General features: G+C 40.1%; 1 protein-coding gene across 2 annotated transcripts in view; it reads right to left on the bottom strand.

Annotated features, from left to right (window-relative positions):
• CENPU (centromere protein U) overlaps nucleotides 1-15,434 on the bottom strand; it is a 43,914-nt gene that overhangs the window by 11,153 nt on the left and 17,327 nt on the right. For both annotated transcript variants that reach the window (XM_058719976.1, XM_058719975.1), the window contains exons 5-8: nucleotides 14,823-14,883; nucleotides 14,134-14,376; nucleotides 7,563-7,629; nucleotides 6,378-6,486 (exon numbers count right to left, since the gene is read on the bottom strand). In XM_058719976.1, the coding sequence (XP_058575959.1) occupies nucleotides 6,378-6,486; nucleotides 7,563-7,629; nucleotides 14,134-14,376; nucleotides 14,823-14,883 (480 nt within the window). The remainder of the gene's footprint in view (nucleotides 1-6,377; nucleotides 6,487-7,562; nucleotides 7,630-14,133; nucleotides 14,377-14,822; nucleotides 14,884-15,434) is intronic.

Genomic DNA, 15,434 nt, shown 5'->3' on the forward strand with positions numbered 1-15,434 from the left:
TAATTTTAATACTATTAAAATGTCCATACTACCCAAAGCAAACTATAGACTCAATGCAATAATTACCAAATTCCCAATGGCATTTTTTGCAGAAATAGAAAAAAAAAAATCCTCAACTTCATACGTAATATCAAAGGACACCAAGCAGCCGAAACAATCTTGAGAAAGAAAACCAGTGCTGAAGGCCTCATACTTCCTAAGTACAAAACATCACAAAGCTACTGTAATCTAAACATTACAGTACTGGCATAAAGACAGACATACAGACCAATGAAAGAGAAGAGAAAACTCAATGATAAACCCTCACATATATGGTCACATAATTTTCAACAAGGATGCCAAGGCTACCCAATGGGGAAAGAAAAATCTCTGCAACAAATGGTGCTGGGAAAACTGGATATCCACATCCAAAAGAATGAAGATGGACCCTTACCTTGTACAAAAGTTAACTTAAAATGGATTAAAGACCTAAATGTAAGATTTGAAACTACAAAACAGCTGAGAAAACACAGGGGAAAAACTTTATGACATTAGCCTTGGAGTTCTTGGATACGATACCAAAGCCACAGGCAACAAAAGCAAGGACAGACAAAATGCGACGACATCAAACTTCAAAACTTCTATGTGGCAAAGGAAGCAATCAACAGAGTATAAAGGTAACCCAAGGAATCACAAACAATATTTTCAAACCGTATGTCTGATAAGGGGTAATATCCAGAATATATAAAGAACTCCTACAACTCAACACCAAAATAACTCAAATTTTAAAAAGGGCAGAGGATCTGAACACTTTTCAAAAAAAAAAAAAAAAAAAAAAAAAAAAGAGTATATAAATGGCCAACAAGCATATAAAAAGGTGAAAATGGATAAAGGACCTGAATGTGAGACAGGAAACCATCAAAACCCTAGAGGAGAAAGCAGGAAAAGACCTCTCTGACCTCAGCCGTAGCAATCTCTTACTCGACACATCCCCAAAGGCAAGGGAATTAAAAGCAAAAATGAATTACTGGGACCTTATGAAGATAAAAATCTCCTGCACAGCAAAGGAAACAACCAACAAAACTAAAAGGCAACCAACGGAATGGGAAAAGATCTTTGCAAATGACATATCACACAAAGGGCTAGTATCCAAAATCTATAAAGAGCTCACCAAACTCCACACCCAAAAAACAAATAACCCAGTGAAGAAATGGGCAGAAAACATGAATAGACACTTCTCTAAAGAAGACATCCGGATGGCCAACAGGCACATGAAAAGATGTTCAACGTCGCTCCTCATCAGGGAAATACAAATCAAAACCACACTCAGATATCACCTCACGCCAGTCAGAGTGGCCAAAATGAACAAATCAGGAGACTATAGATGCTGGAGAGGATGTGGAGAAACGGGAACCCTCTTGCACTGTTGGTGGGAATGCAAACTGGTGCAGCCACTCTGGAAAACAGTGTGGAGGTTCCTCAGAAAATTAAAAATAGACCTACCCTATGACCCAGCAATAGCACTGCTAGGAATTTACCCAAGGGATACAGGAGTACTGATGCACAGGGGCACTGGTACTCCAATGTTTATAGCAGCACTCTCAACAATAGCCAAATTATGGAAAGAGCCTAAATGTCCATCAACTGATGAATGGATAAAGAAATTGTGGTTTATATACACAATGGAGTACTACGTGGCAATGAGAAAGAATGAAATATGGCCTTTTGTAGCAACGTGGATGGAACTGGAGAGTGTGATGCTAAGTGAAATAAGCCATACAGAGAAAGACAGATACCATTTGTTTTCACTCTTATGTGGATCCTGAGAAACTTAACAGAAACCCATGGGGGAGGGGAAGGAAAAAAAAAAAAGAGGTTAGAGTGGGAGACAGCCAAAGCATAGGAGACTGTTAAAAACTGAGAACAAACTGAGGGTTGATGGGGGGTGGGAGGGAGGGCAGGGTGGGTGATGGGTATCGAGGAGGGCACCTTTTGGGATGAGCACTGGGTGTTGTATGGAAATCAATTTGACAATAAATTTCATATATTGAAAAATAAATAAATAATAAAATAAAATAAAATAAAATAGTGAAATGCAAGACAAATCATCGGGGAAATGCAAGTCAAAACCAGAGTGAGCTATCACCTCACATACATCAGGATGGCCACCACAAGTAAAAGAGATGACACGTATTGGTGAGAAGGCAGAGAAACTGGAACACTGTGCACCGTGGGTGCGACTGTAAAACAGTGCAGCTATGACGGTAAACAGGAAGGAGCTTCCTCAAAAAGTATAAACCCTATGGCCCAGCAATCCCACTTCTGGGGACGGATCCAAAGGAACTGCAAACAGGATCTTAAAGAGACATCTGCACACCCATGTTCATTTTAGCATTATTCACAACAGTCAAGAGGCAGGTGGATGAATGGATAAAGAAAAGTGTGCTATATTCATACAATAAAAGATTAGTCAGCCCTAAAAAAGGAAATCGTGTTATGTGCTACAGTATGGATAAGCTTTGACAACATGAGGCTACGTGAAATCAGCTGGGCACAAAAAGAAAAATACCGTGTGATTCCACTCACGTGAGGTATCGAATGTAGTTACGCGTAGAAACAGTAAGTAGGTTGCTAGGGGCTGCAGAGACGGGGAAATGGGAAATTGTTTAATGGGTACAGACTTTCAGTTTTGCAAGAGGAAAAAGCTCTGGATATTTGTTGCACGACAATATGAATATACTTAACACTACTGAATTATACACTTAAAAATGGTTAAGATGATAAATTTTATAATTAAAAAAACACATCAGCTCCAGGTTTAAAAAAAAATATTTCTAATATAAATATGAAATCATGATTTTAAGATGTTAAAAACATAAAAAATTAGGAAAACCGGTTAGGCCTTTCTGCATATGGCTTATAATGTTGATAAATTGGTAGACTGTACCATTGAAAATGGTGATGGTCTACATACAAGAGTCAGACACAGCTCTTTCAAATTCTAGTGCCCTAAAAATCTGGTCACTTCGCTACAAATTACTAATTGAATCAGTTATAGAATAGCCTAAGTTTGTCATGTTTGCATTTCATGGCATACTTCCCTAGGTATATGTACATTGGCAAACTGCTTACAATCAATCAGTAAGTCTTTTAACAAACTATTCATGTGTGAGTTCCAGATGAGTATTAAAAATAGAAGACCCTCAAATAGTTAACTTGATTTGGAGAAAACACAACTTTTCACGTGGTCGAGAATACTTTATATCAGGAAAATAAAACAAGATCAGTGATTCTACCAGAATCACTGGGTATGACAGAAACACAAGGGTATTTTATCATTTTAAAAGTCTATGGGGTGCCTAGCTGGCTCAGCTGGTGGAGCATCTGACTCTTGATCTCAGAGTCATGAGTTCAAGGCCATGTTGGGCATGGAGCCTATTTAACGAAAAAAAAAAGTCTAACAAAAATACTATACCTCTTCTAAATTTTTTTTTCTTTTGAGTGGGGTGGGGAGGGGCAGAGGGAGAGAGAGAGAATCTTGGCAAGGCTCCAAGTTCAGCATGGAGCCCAATGCTGGGCTCGATCCCATGACCCTGGGATCACGACCTGAGCCGACAACAAGAATCGGATGCTCAACTGACTGAGCCACCCAGGCACCCCTAAATCATTTTTTTTTAAGTTCATGTTTTGAGGTGGAGAGAAAAAACAAGCGGGGGGGGGGGGAGGGAGGTGGGCAGAGAGAGAGGGAGACCAAGGATCTGAAGGGGCTCCACGCTGATAGCAGAGAACCCGGTGTGGGGCTTGAACTCACAAACTATGAGATCATGACCTGCGTCGAAGTCAGAAGCTTAACCAGCTGAGCCACCCAGGCGCCCCCCTAAATCATTAATTACATCAAAAATATATTATGCTAAAATTCAAGATACTGCCATTTTGCCACAACATCAGAAATCTATAGTAAGTCTCTTCTTCCTTTAGAAGAGATGTACGAATGGGAAAAGGGTAACACAGTCAAGATGGTCTTGGGTATGGTAAGAGACCTTCTGTACCAATTTTAACAGCAAACTGGCTTTAACACATACAGTAAGTACAGAAGAGTAAAACAGATAATTCCTACAATGATAATGATGAGTTAGCATGACAGGCTGGCTCCTTTCCCTGAGATCAACCCCATAAGAACCCCAGAGCGAAAATCCCCTCTCAAAATGGGTTGAGCTGTGAAAATCCCCGAGGTGAAAGGAAGAGGTGTTTAGAATGTGTGGTGGCTGTGACCCAGGGCAGGAAAGGAGCTGTCAAGGTTGGCTCCTGCTTCTTCCCCCGCATGATTCTCACAAGCCGCGCTTCCCTAACTGCTGCAGCCAATCAGACCTCTGTCTGCGTCTTGCAAGAGTCAAACCTGGGCTGTGCTTGTGGGGCCTGGAGGGAAACAAGGAGACTAAGTTTGGGCAGCTGCCTCCTCCGCCTTCCCCCACCAAACCCCCAGGGCTGGAAAATGATCGTGTAAGGAGCGTATCTGCTCTTAACACTACTTATGTCTGGAGGGCAAGGCTAAGTCCTGACCTGACAGGTTACTTTGGGGGATAAGTGACTGAGGCTTCCCACCTACGCCTCATCTACCCCCATCCCTTGCACTCCCAGGAACCCAGGGATCAAGACTCGGTCTTCCCTTATACACACTGTCTGACAAAGAAGCTGACTGGGGCAGGGGTAAATAAGCTCATAGGCTGGGGAATAACGCACTGGAGGAACACGACTGTGTCAGAGAAAACAAACTATCAGATCAGAAATTGTAACAGAAGCAGGTGTTTCATAACAGATGACTCAGTAATTTGACTTTAGCCTAATAAATATTCTAAAGAGGACAGCAGCAACATAAGACATAAAAGAGAACCAAATAGAAATGTTAGTTAAAAACTCAGGGCTAAATTTAAGAACTCAGTAGCTGGGATAAATAGCATAACGGATATATCACAGAAATAAGTTAGCAAATTTCTAGTTTCAGGATTGAGGAAATCTAGAAAAAGCAAAGGGCAGGATAGAATAGAGGACAAAAATATATTTTGGAATTAAAAAAAGAAGAACCTTAGATCCAAAAGGTCAGGCCCCATATAGTGAAATTTAAGAATATCAAAGACCAAATATTCTAAAAGCTTATAGAGAGAAAGAACACAGCACATATAAATAAAGACTTTGACAAGCACCAAATTTTCCAAACCAACACTAGAAGACGAAGGAATAGTACTCCAGAGTATTTAAGGAAATGATTTAGAACCTAGAATAGTATATCCAGCTAAACAGTCTTTCAAGTTCAAAGTCACGACCAAAATAATCAGAAGGATTTAGAAATTTTACAACATAAAGAGCCACACCTAAAAGTGCTGGATGAAGCACTTAACTAAGAGACAGATCCAGAGGTTGTTACAAGAAATATATGAAATAAAGGTGATCAGATAAATACCTTAATAAAGTTTATTATCTTAAAAACGGAAAGAGAAAACATTTGTATATCTTACCCCAGAAGTAAAAGTCTCTAGGTATTATAAATATGATGGATTTTTGGGTAGGGGAAGGGAGAGGTGAAAGTTTTTATTAGTGAGGAGTTAAAAATTCTATTTTTAACAAAAGTTAGAATTAAAAACCTCAAAGAGAAAAAAATCTAAGAAATCAAAATAATATATCAACACATTCTTCTAAATGTATTGATAATTATAATACATGTAAATGGATTGAAGTCAACAAAGACAGACACACTGGATTTAAAGCTTAATATTTCTTATTAAAATTTTTTTAGGGTCAGACAAAGGCTATGCGAATTCTGGCAAATGCCAGCAAAAGAAATCCAGTGACACAATAGTAGTATCAGATAAACTAGATTTTAAGCCAAAAAAAAAAAAAAAAACAAAACATTTTTAGGAATGGAGAGGGTACTAGAGAAGTATAAAATGTTTCATCTATGAGACAGAGCAATTTTAAACACGATGTCCTAACAAAATAGTCTCTAAGTAGATATAGCATAAATTGATTAAAAGAATCAAGAAAAATATTGATTCTACACAGATCCAATAATTAGAGAGTCTACATAAATCCATGAATTAGAGTCCCCAGATTATGTGCTAGGCCACGAAGAAAGCCTCAAAATTACAAAAAATATCACCAAATTTTCCCACAACATATTTAAGATGTAAGATAAATACAAAGAAGTCACATATGTGGGCGTATAAAAACATACTACTAAATAATTCACAGGATTAAAGAAAAAATTATAACGGAAATGTAAATATATGTAAAACTACGCGATGATAAAAATACGAGGTGTCAAAAGCCATGCTTTTGACAAAAGCACAAGTCGTGCTTTAAGGACAATGTATGAGGTGCATGTATCACATCAGAAGACTTACTTATACTCTAGGATGGTTTTCTCAAACGCAGACAAAACAACATCTAATTCCATGAGATCACTGGCTTTCTTTCCTTTTAGACACCAAATATGAACACAGTCGGACGTATCTAGAATATGAAGATAAGTCAATTTAATATACTGATTATCAATCTTTTGGCTCTAGGTCCAGGGTCCTGAAAGCCCCACACAAAAAAACTGTCCTACCAAATGGCCAAAAATAGCTTCAGCTGAAGAGGCACATAAGGGGAGGCATGACTCACTTCCTATCCTGGTGCAGAGTCTCACAGATCCTGTCTACACTGTCACTCTAACCGCTGTCTCCTTGTTTCTACTGAAAGAGTCTGAAGTACTGCTGACTCTTAACTACCTCGTTGTACCTTTTATGTAACAGTCTGTTGTTACCCAACACTACTGGTAATAGAGCTCTTTTTGGTTACCTGTGATTCCTTAATTTTAATCTACCTAATAGGCCACTTCTAGCACACATAACGGTTACTCGATGTGATTTAGTCTCAGTAGTGTATTGTAAGACATTAAGTTCTGGTACCTCTGTGGATGAAAGGTCATGCGTTCGTTAAGATGGAATTGTAGAATACTTAAACATATCCTATTTCGGGTGAGAAAGTGCGACAAAAGGCTTGAAGAGTAGAGACCAAACAGAAAGCATGGCGGCTCTTTTTGGGTTATGGGTGATTTTTATCTTCCTTTCCATACTTTCCAAACTTTCTAAACATAAAGGACGTCTCCTTTAAAGAACTGTAGGAGAGGGACAAAATGGTTTTCCACCCATTTTTCAATAAACTCTTATTTGCATCGATAAAAAAGTACAGAGTCAATCTCAAAAAAGTTATGTTGACTAGAAAAAGCCTATACAGAAGAGTATATGCTACATGATGTATCAAAAGAATACAGACTGTGTGATGAAAAATTAAGGTGATAAAAGGAGGTATAACAGTAAAATCTAGGTGTATAGATACATACCGTAAGATTCTTTCACCTTTGTTGTAGGTTGAAAATTTTCATGATAGATGTCGGAAAAAATCAGTTACTACAAAGTCTCATGTTTTCAGCTTTTTAAAGTAGCAATTTTATTGACTTACAATTTACTATTTTAACAACAAAAAATAGGTTTTTAAAATGAAATTCTTGAATGACTGACAAAGTATAAAACACTATTCTGTACCTGAGTCTATGGCTTCGCTTCTTGATTTCTTCCTTTTGCCGGGAAACATCTTCTTTTTCTGAGTTTTCTACAATAAAAAAAAAAAAACGCAAAGATTTTTATTTAAAAATTTTCCTTCTCTTAAAACATCGGTATTATAACAACAGTATCAAACACTCTCCATTCTAGTTATTACTCTCATTTAGTTCTAAGTGGTTCGTTATGTATACTGGCTAAATTAACATAAAGAGACCCTGGAAAAATTAAACTGTCTCAACACAAAAAGTAAATAAAGCTCTTCAGTGGCTTTTAACAACGATCGTCTTGGAGGCAGCTGAACTTTTCTTACTTAAGGTGATGTACTGCGTGGAGGCCGGCTGATCGCTCTCCAAGCCGGGATGAAGTATCGGGCTTCCGAACTAGCTCTCTTGCCACAACCAACCACGGAGTCGGGGTGGGGATGAGGCGACTTGATTCAGGTGCTGGAGAGCGGGCACCCAGGACTGGGAGACCGGGGACCCCGTGAACTCCCACTCCCCCGCCCCGCCCGCGCCAGGGGGCAATTTCGACAGCAGCACAAGCTAAACCAAACAGAGCACGTAGTGCCACTCTGCTGAGGCAGCAGAGACCAGACTGGAGCAGGTGAAGCACTTGGGACCGGAGCTCAGAGGGCGCACAGGAAGTCCAGGTGCGTGTTCCCTGCGGTCCCGGAGTCCTCCGCGTGCGCAGAATGAGACTACGTCAAGCTTACTAGAAAGCAGCCGGCATGGGATTCAGAACACAACAGGTAATGGGGGACAAGCCACTGGGGGGAAATTACATGCAGAAAATGCAGAGATCTCATCAAACCTCATTAAAACCTATCTATCCAGTTGAGCTAGGAGGAAGACTGCAACTTGGGGCCACAAGGATACTCTAGAGCGTGCAACCCTCAACAGGGCGATGGTTTTCCTAAGGAGCAAAAATGGGATTCTTCAGGAGAGGATGCAGAAACAATTCTTAGGTATTAAGATGGTCTGACTCTCTCCAAAGGGTCCCAGTTCATAAAGAGTAACACAGTATATTTCGGTATTAAAATTTAATTGGGGGAGGGAGTGGTTAGGAGAGAAAGGGTCTAAAAGGCTTTTTAGTCAGGACAATAATGAAAAGGATTGAGAAACACTACCCTAGAGGAAAGCCTACTCTGGACCCACCCTCACAAACCCTAAACCCAACGTCTGACCAGATTCACTAGAAAGACACATTGTAGGCTCTCAGCAGAATTGGAAGATGATCCTCAATGATCTGGGTAACTCCTTCCCCTTGAATGTGGGGGGCACCTGCAGACAGGATGGGATAGTTGCTCCCTCGATGAGGTCACCTTACAGAAGACTCCACTGTAGCTGACTGGAGAAAATCCTCTGGCTCTGAAGATGCTTGCCGCCATACTGTGAGAGAGCCGCATGACTAAGACCTAAGGAGGACTTCCAGCTTCCCCCACGGAGAAGCCAAGAACCTCAGGTCTACAAAGGCAAGGACTCAAATTCTACCAACAATCTGAACGATCCTAGATGAGAACTAGGCGACTCAGATCAGATTTCTGTCCTGGAGAGCACCTTGATTTCAGCCTCGTGGGACCCTGTGTAGAGAATCTGGCTAAGGCTGGCCTAGACCGGACCTATAGAAACCGTGAGATGTAAATATACGTGAAGTCACAGAGTTTGTGGGAGGTAATTTACTAGGCAGCAACTGAATACTAATACAGAGGCTGAGTCCCAGTGAGTTAGAGCTGCTTGCAAAATCCCTTAGGCTTTTTGCAAATTGACCCTAACCAAAGATAAAGCTTTCAGAAGCTAAAGATGATCAGCCAATAAACAGGCTACCAATGAGAATAAAAACTCAACATTTGTAAGAGAATTCAGAGTCTCAACAGCCTGTCAACAATTTCCAATACACAATTTAAAAGTACTAAAATACAAATGTTACACAAAAAAATGTGACCCATAGAAAAAAACAAAACAAAACAAAAAAAAACATACTCAAGAGAAACCGACCCCAAGTTAGCCCAGAACAAAGACTTTAAAGCAGCTATCATAAATATGTCTCAAACGGGGCTCCTGGGTTAAGGATCCGACTCTTGATTTCGGCTCAGATCATGATCTCTTGGTTCGTGAGTTTGAGCCCTGAGTCAGGCTCTGTGACAGTGTGGAGCCTGCTTGGGATTCTCTCTCTCTCTGCCCCTCCTCTGCTTGCACTCTCTTGCTCTTGCTCTCCCTCTAAATAAATAAATTAAAAAAAAAAACAAAACAAAAACGTCCCCAAAAGTAAAGAAAATGATGGCTTAATGATAGCAGAAAAAGAGAAACTACATTAAAAACAAAAACAAGCTAAATGGAAATTCTAGAACCAAAGAGCACAAAACTAAGAAGTCACTGAATAGTGTTTTAGTTTTCTGTGGCTGTTGTAATAAATTACCACAACTTGATGTCTTAGAACAGAAATGTATTCTCTAATGGTCCTGGGGGACAGAAGTCCAAAATCAGTTTCAGTGGGCCAAAATCAAGGTGTTGGTAAGACAGCATTCCCTCCAGGGACCTGGCGGGGGGTGGGGGGGGGGGGTGGGGGTAAATCTATTCTTTGTTTCTTCCAGCTTTTGTGGCTCTGACATTCCTCAGCTTGCAGTCACATCACTTCAACCACCTTCTCCGTCCTCACATCATCTTCTCCTGTGTGTGTAATCTCCCTCTGCCTCTAAGGATACTTGTGATGACACTCGTGGGCCTGCACATGGACACATCTGTAGGGGGCACCATTCACTAATTGGGGGCTTAACTGCAGGTTTTAGATGGCAAAAGACTGGTCAGTAAAATTGAAAACAAAGTGATAAAAATTTACCGAATTTGCAAATCAGAGAGACAAAGTCTGGAAAAAAAAAAAAAAATCAGAGCATCTCAGGAACCTGTGGGACAATACTAAAATATACATAATAAGAGTTCCAAAAGACGAGTCAGAACGGGATAGAAAAATTAAATTTTGAGAAAAAAAAATGACTGGAATTTTCCAACTTCTAGATCCAAGAAGCTCAGTAAACCCTAAAGCAAGATAAAACCATACTTAAGCACATCATAGTTAAAATGCCAAGAAACAAAAAAGATAAACAGGAAAATCTTGACAGCAGCCAGAAGAAAGGGACAGAGTCAATATACAAATAAACATGGGAACAATGACCCATGTCACAGCCTTGTCACAGAAACAAGAGACACCACAGAACAACACAGACACCTAATTAAAGAGTGGAGGGGAAAAAAATGTCAACCCAGAATTCTGCATCCAGTGAATCCATCCTTTAAAAACAGGGGTGAGGGCGCCTGGGTGGCTCAGTCGGTTAAGCGGCTGACTTCGGCTCAGGTCATGATCTCGTTGTCTGTGAGTTCGAGCCCCGCGTCGGGCTCTGTGCTGACAGCTCAGAGCCTGGAGCCTGTTTCAGATTCTGCGTCTCCCTCTCTCTGACCCTCCCCCGTTCACGCTCTATCTCTCTCTCTGTCTCAAAAATAAATAAACGTTAAAAAAAAAAAAAAAAAAAAGTAGACATTTTAAAAAAATTTTTAAAAATTAAAAAAATAAAAACGGGGTGAATAAAGACACTTTCAGATCAAGAAAATGAGAGAAAATGTTGCCAGCAGACCTGCACTAAAGGATTGCTACAGGATGTTCTTTAGGCTGGAAAGGTATTAGAAGGAAACGCAGATCTATAGGAAAGAGAAAAGACAACTGGAAAAGAAAAATCAGTGGGTAACCATAAAAACTAGATATTTTTTCCTTTTCATAATTTCCTTAAGAAATAGCTGTTTCAAGCAAAAATGACAATATCGTAAGGTTAGGTTTACAACGTATGTAGAAGTAAAACATGTGACAAAAACAGCACAGAGGATGACGGATGGATAAATGGAATGATATTGTCATGTAATTAGATTCACGTAGTGGGAAATGGTGAACTGTCAGGAAGTAGGATGTATGGTAGGAAGTGGTAACATACTGATTCTAAGCGGACTTTGCCAATTGAAGGATGCAAAGTTTTTAGCTTTATCAATTTTTGAGAGACAGACAGAGTGTAAGCAGAGGAGGGGCAGAGAGAGTGGGACACAGAATCCGAAGCAGGCACCAGGCTCTGAGCTGTCAGCACAGAGCTCGATGTGGGGTTCGAACTCACGAACCGCGAGATCATGACCTGGGCCGAAGTCAGAGGCTCAACCCACGGAGCCACCCAGGTGCCCCAGACGGATACAAATTTTTAAACCCAGACGCAACCACTTAAAAAAAAAAATTACTCTTAAAAAAATTAAGAGGCATAGGGCGCCTGGGTGGCTCAACTGGTTAAGCATCCGACTTCGGCTCAGGTCATGACCTCGCAGCTCGTGAGTTGGAGCCCCGCATTGGGCTCTGTGCTGACAACGTGGAGCCTACTTCAGATCCTCTGTCTCCCTCTCTCCCTGCCTCTCCCTCCCCCTCTCTCTCAAAAATAAATAAACATTAATAAAAAAAAAAAAAATTAAGAGGATAACTGAGAAGTCAATAGAGGAAAGAAAATGGAACACCAAAATATATTCAGTTAATCCAAAATTAGCAACAGAAAGAAAAAAACGAAGGGAAAATGGAAAACAGTAAGTAAGATGATAGACTTGAACCTGATTATACTTAAAAATTACATCAAAAGTAAATGGGCTTGGGGTGGCCATTTACTGGGTGGCTCAGTCGGGTGAGTGTCTGACTCCTGATTTTGGACTCCCTCCGCCCCTCCTCCACTTGTTTGTACACATGCCCGAGCTGTCTCTCAAAAAAAAAAAAAAAAAGCTGAACTCATAGACACAGACAGAAATGGTGGTTACTAGGGACTGAGGGAAATGGGGAGGTGTTGGCCCAAAGATCCAATCATAAGATGAGTAAGTTCTGGGAATGGAATGTCCAACAGAGTGATTATAGTTAACGATACTGTATTATATACTTGAAAGCTGCCAACAGAATAGATCTTAAATGTTCTTCACTTCCAAAAAGAAATGATAATTATGTGAAGTGATAGGGATATTAACTAATACCACTGTGGTTAATTTTGCAATATATGATTGTATCAAACCAACACCTTAAACTTACACAATGTTATATATATATTATATCTCAACAAAACTGGAAAAAATAAAGACAGAAACAGGTTGTAAACAAATGGGCGAAAAGAGATATACCGTGCAAAGTGAGCATAGGAAAGCTGCTGGGTTATATGAATATCGAACACTATGTATTTCAAGACAAAAAAATATTATAAGAAATTACAAGGAGACATTTCCTAATGATAACAGAACATAATGGTAACAGCCACTCATCAAGAACATAGAACGTTAAGTAAGCATGCAATTAAAAACATAGCTTCTGTACTTGAGATAACAGTATTATGTCAAGGTTAATTTCCTGGTTTTAATCACCACACTTTGGTTATGTAAAATCTAAGAATTAGATTAAGATGGGGAAGAAATGTGTGGGAACTTCCTGAACTATCTGTGCAACTATAAGTCTAAAATTGACAGAACAAAGCTACAAAAGTCACAATGCAAAACTTCAGAGAACTAAAGAGAATCCGCAAAACTGGGATATTAACAAACACCTAAAACATCTCTTTTGTCATCAAGTAGACTATCCCCACACCATAAAAAGACTCTACGGAGACATAGTATCTGAACGCATGTCCATCAACTTGACCTGAGAGGACATTCACAGAAAACCTCCAACAACTGCCAAGTCAAGTTCACGTGGGATGTTCACCAGACAGACCAGAAAGAGGCAGATCAACATGAATACGCTTCTGTTTGCGTAGAAAGGGGACAGTAAGAGAAAATAGATCCCTCTTTGTTTATTTGAGCAGAAGGAAACTCAGGAAGAGAACACAGAAACCAGCCGAAATGTTACCTGTTCAGTGGGGGAGGAAGACGGAAAGTGGAGAATGAGGCAGCAGGAACACAATATACTTAGAATTCTTTCTGAACATGAATGAGAATTATTCAAAGCATTAAGCCAAATGGATAAAATGACATATTAAGAGCTTGTCCCAAAGATAACATATGCCACGAATTTAAAACAGAGTGTTTAGGACCCGGAAATCTTATCTTAGCAATGTTTTTCTACGGAAATGATCGAGGGTGTACACAAAGATTTAGCTAGGAAGAGATTCATGAATGAAAGCACCTAAAAATTTTTGATTGCAACCATTCATTCGTAAGAGATTAAACTATGGCACATTCATGAAGGAAATGTCGTGCACTTGTGAAAATGGCATCCCAGAACACCAAGTGACCAGGTCGGTCCACTCAGGGGGAGGAAAAAGCTCCGTTAAGGGACTGAGGCGCACAGATCAAAGAGCACGCATCTTTTACGGGGATGGGATCGTGGGTGATCTCATCCTCCTTTCTACACCTTCTGAATTTTCTAAAATAAACATTTTTATAACAAAAATATATATTAGCTTTTTAAAGAATCAAAGGAAAGAGAGGAAATGCTTTATTTTCCTCCTCAACATTTTTCAGTCAACTTTTTTTCTCCCCAACGGGGATGACAGACACGCTCTTACCGACCGACTTTCTGTCGCCAGGGTCGCTTTTTCAACACCAGACGTGGCGCTAAGGGGTCCTACTCTTTTAGGAGTGGTGGACTCAGCTGGTTTCTCTGGAAGTTCCGAAGATATACGCGGTGTATCTGGAACAGGTTCACATCGTTCTGTACTCATTTTCTCTGCTGGTTTAACTTTCCTTCTTATATCACCTTCTTTGGGGCTTTCAGATTCATTGCTAATGGGCTTGACGTTTCTTGCTGGCTATGCCAAGAAATCAGCATTACTGGTTTAGAAAACTCAAATGCTTACCATCCTTCCTGTAATAGTAGACAGCCTTAAAATCCACATTTCTCATTTCCCACCTTCAAGCCTGAACATAACAGGAAGATGGCAACAAAATTAGTGGGTAAGTGGGGAAACCCAGATTTAAAGGCTCCATGTAAACACTCCTCAAGTTCACTCTGCCTCTGTAGATCCCGAACTAAACACAGGAATGCTGTGAAAACTGACAGGGTACATGCGGGTTTGAGACCTATGTAATGAAAAGCACTTAAGACATAAAAACACATTTCCCTTTTTACTCGAAAAGTATCTTCTGAAACGTAATATTCTTCCTCTGCGTAAAATGTGCCCGTTTTCTCTGCTTGCCTCCAATCGAGATAGGATATGAAATATGTTGCAAGATAGAAGAGAACACTCCTACACACCTTTTTTGCACTCATTTCTACAGACGTGTCTCCACTTGCTTCGATTTCGTAAGTGTCTGACCTGTGCAAAAGAATAAACCATCAACATCTTACACTTCCTTCATTTTTATTCACATGCTGCATAGAGGTTGCTCATCCAATATGAAAATAAGCTCAGTTTAGTGAGATTTCTCACGTGTCCCGGATTTATGGGTCATCTCCCACTTCTTCCAACGCCCAGGGCAGCCAAGCGTCCTGTTACTGCACCACACGACATGTGGTCATATCTAAGAAATGCCCTTTCCCTGGTGTTCCCACTCCCAGGTACATGGGCCATCATTTGAACTAAAAGCTAATCCACAGACGCTAGACCTATCATTAGGGGATATAAAAAGGAATACCCTTTTTTTCTTTGAAACGGAAAAAAAAATAATCTTAAACTTCTGATGAGAGATGAAAGTTCATTTTTTCATTCAATTCAACATTCATTTAATACCAACTTCAAAATGCAAAGCGCAGTGAATAAAATTACTTTAAAAATGAGAGCCTTCAGGGGCGCCTGGGTGGCTCAGTCGGTTAAGCGTGCGACTTTGGCTGAGATCATGATCTCGTGGTTCATGGGTTCATGCCCCG

This window comes from Neofelis nebulosa, chromosome 3 (genome assembly GCF_028018385.1).
Source record: "Neofelis nebulosa isolate mNeoNeb1 chromosome 3, mNeoNeb1.pri, whole genome shotgun sequence".
NCBI lineage: Eukaryota > Metazoa > Chordata > Mammalia > Carnivora > Felidae > Neofelis > Neofelis nebulosa.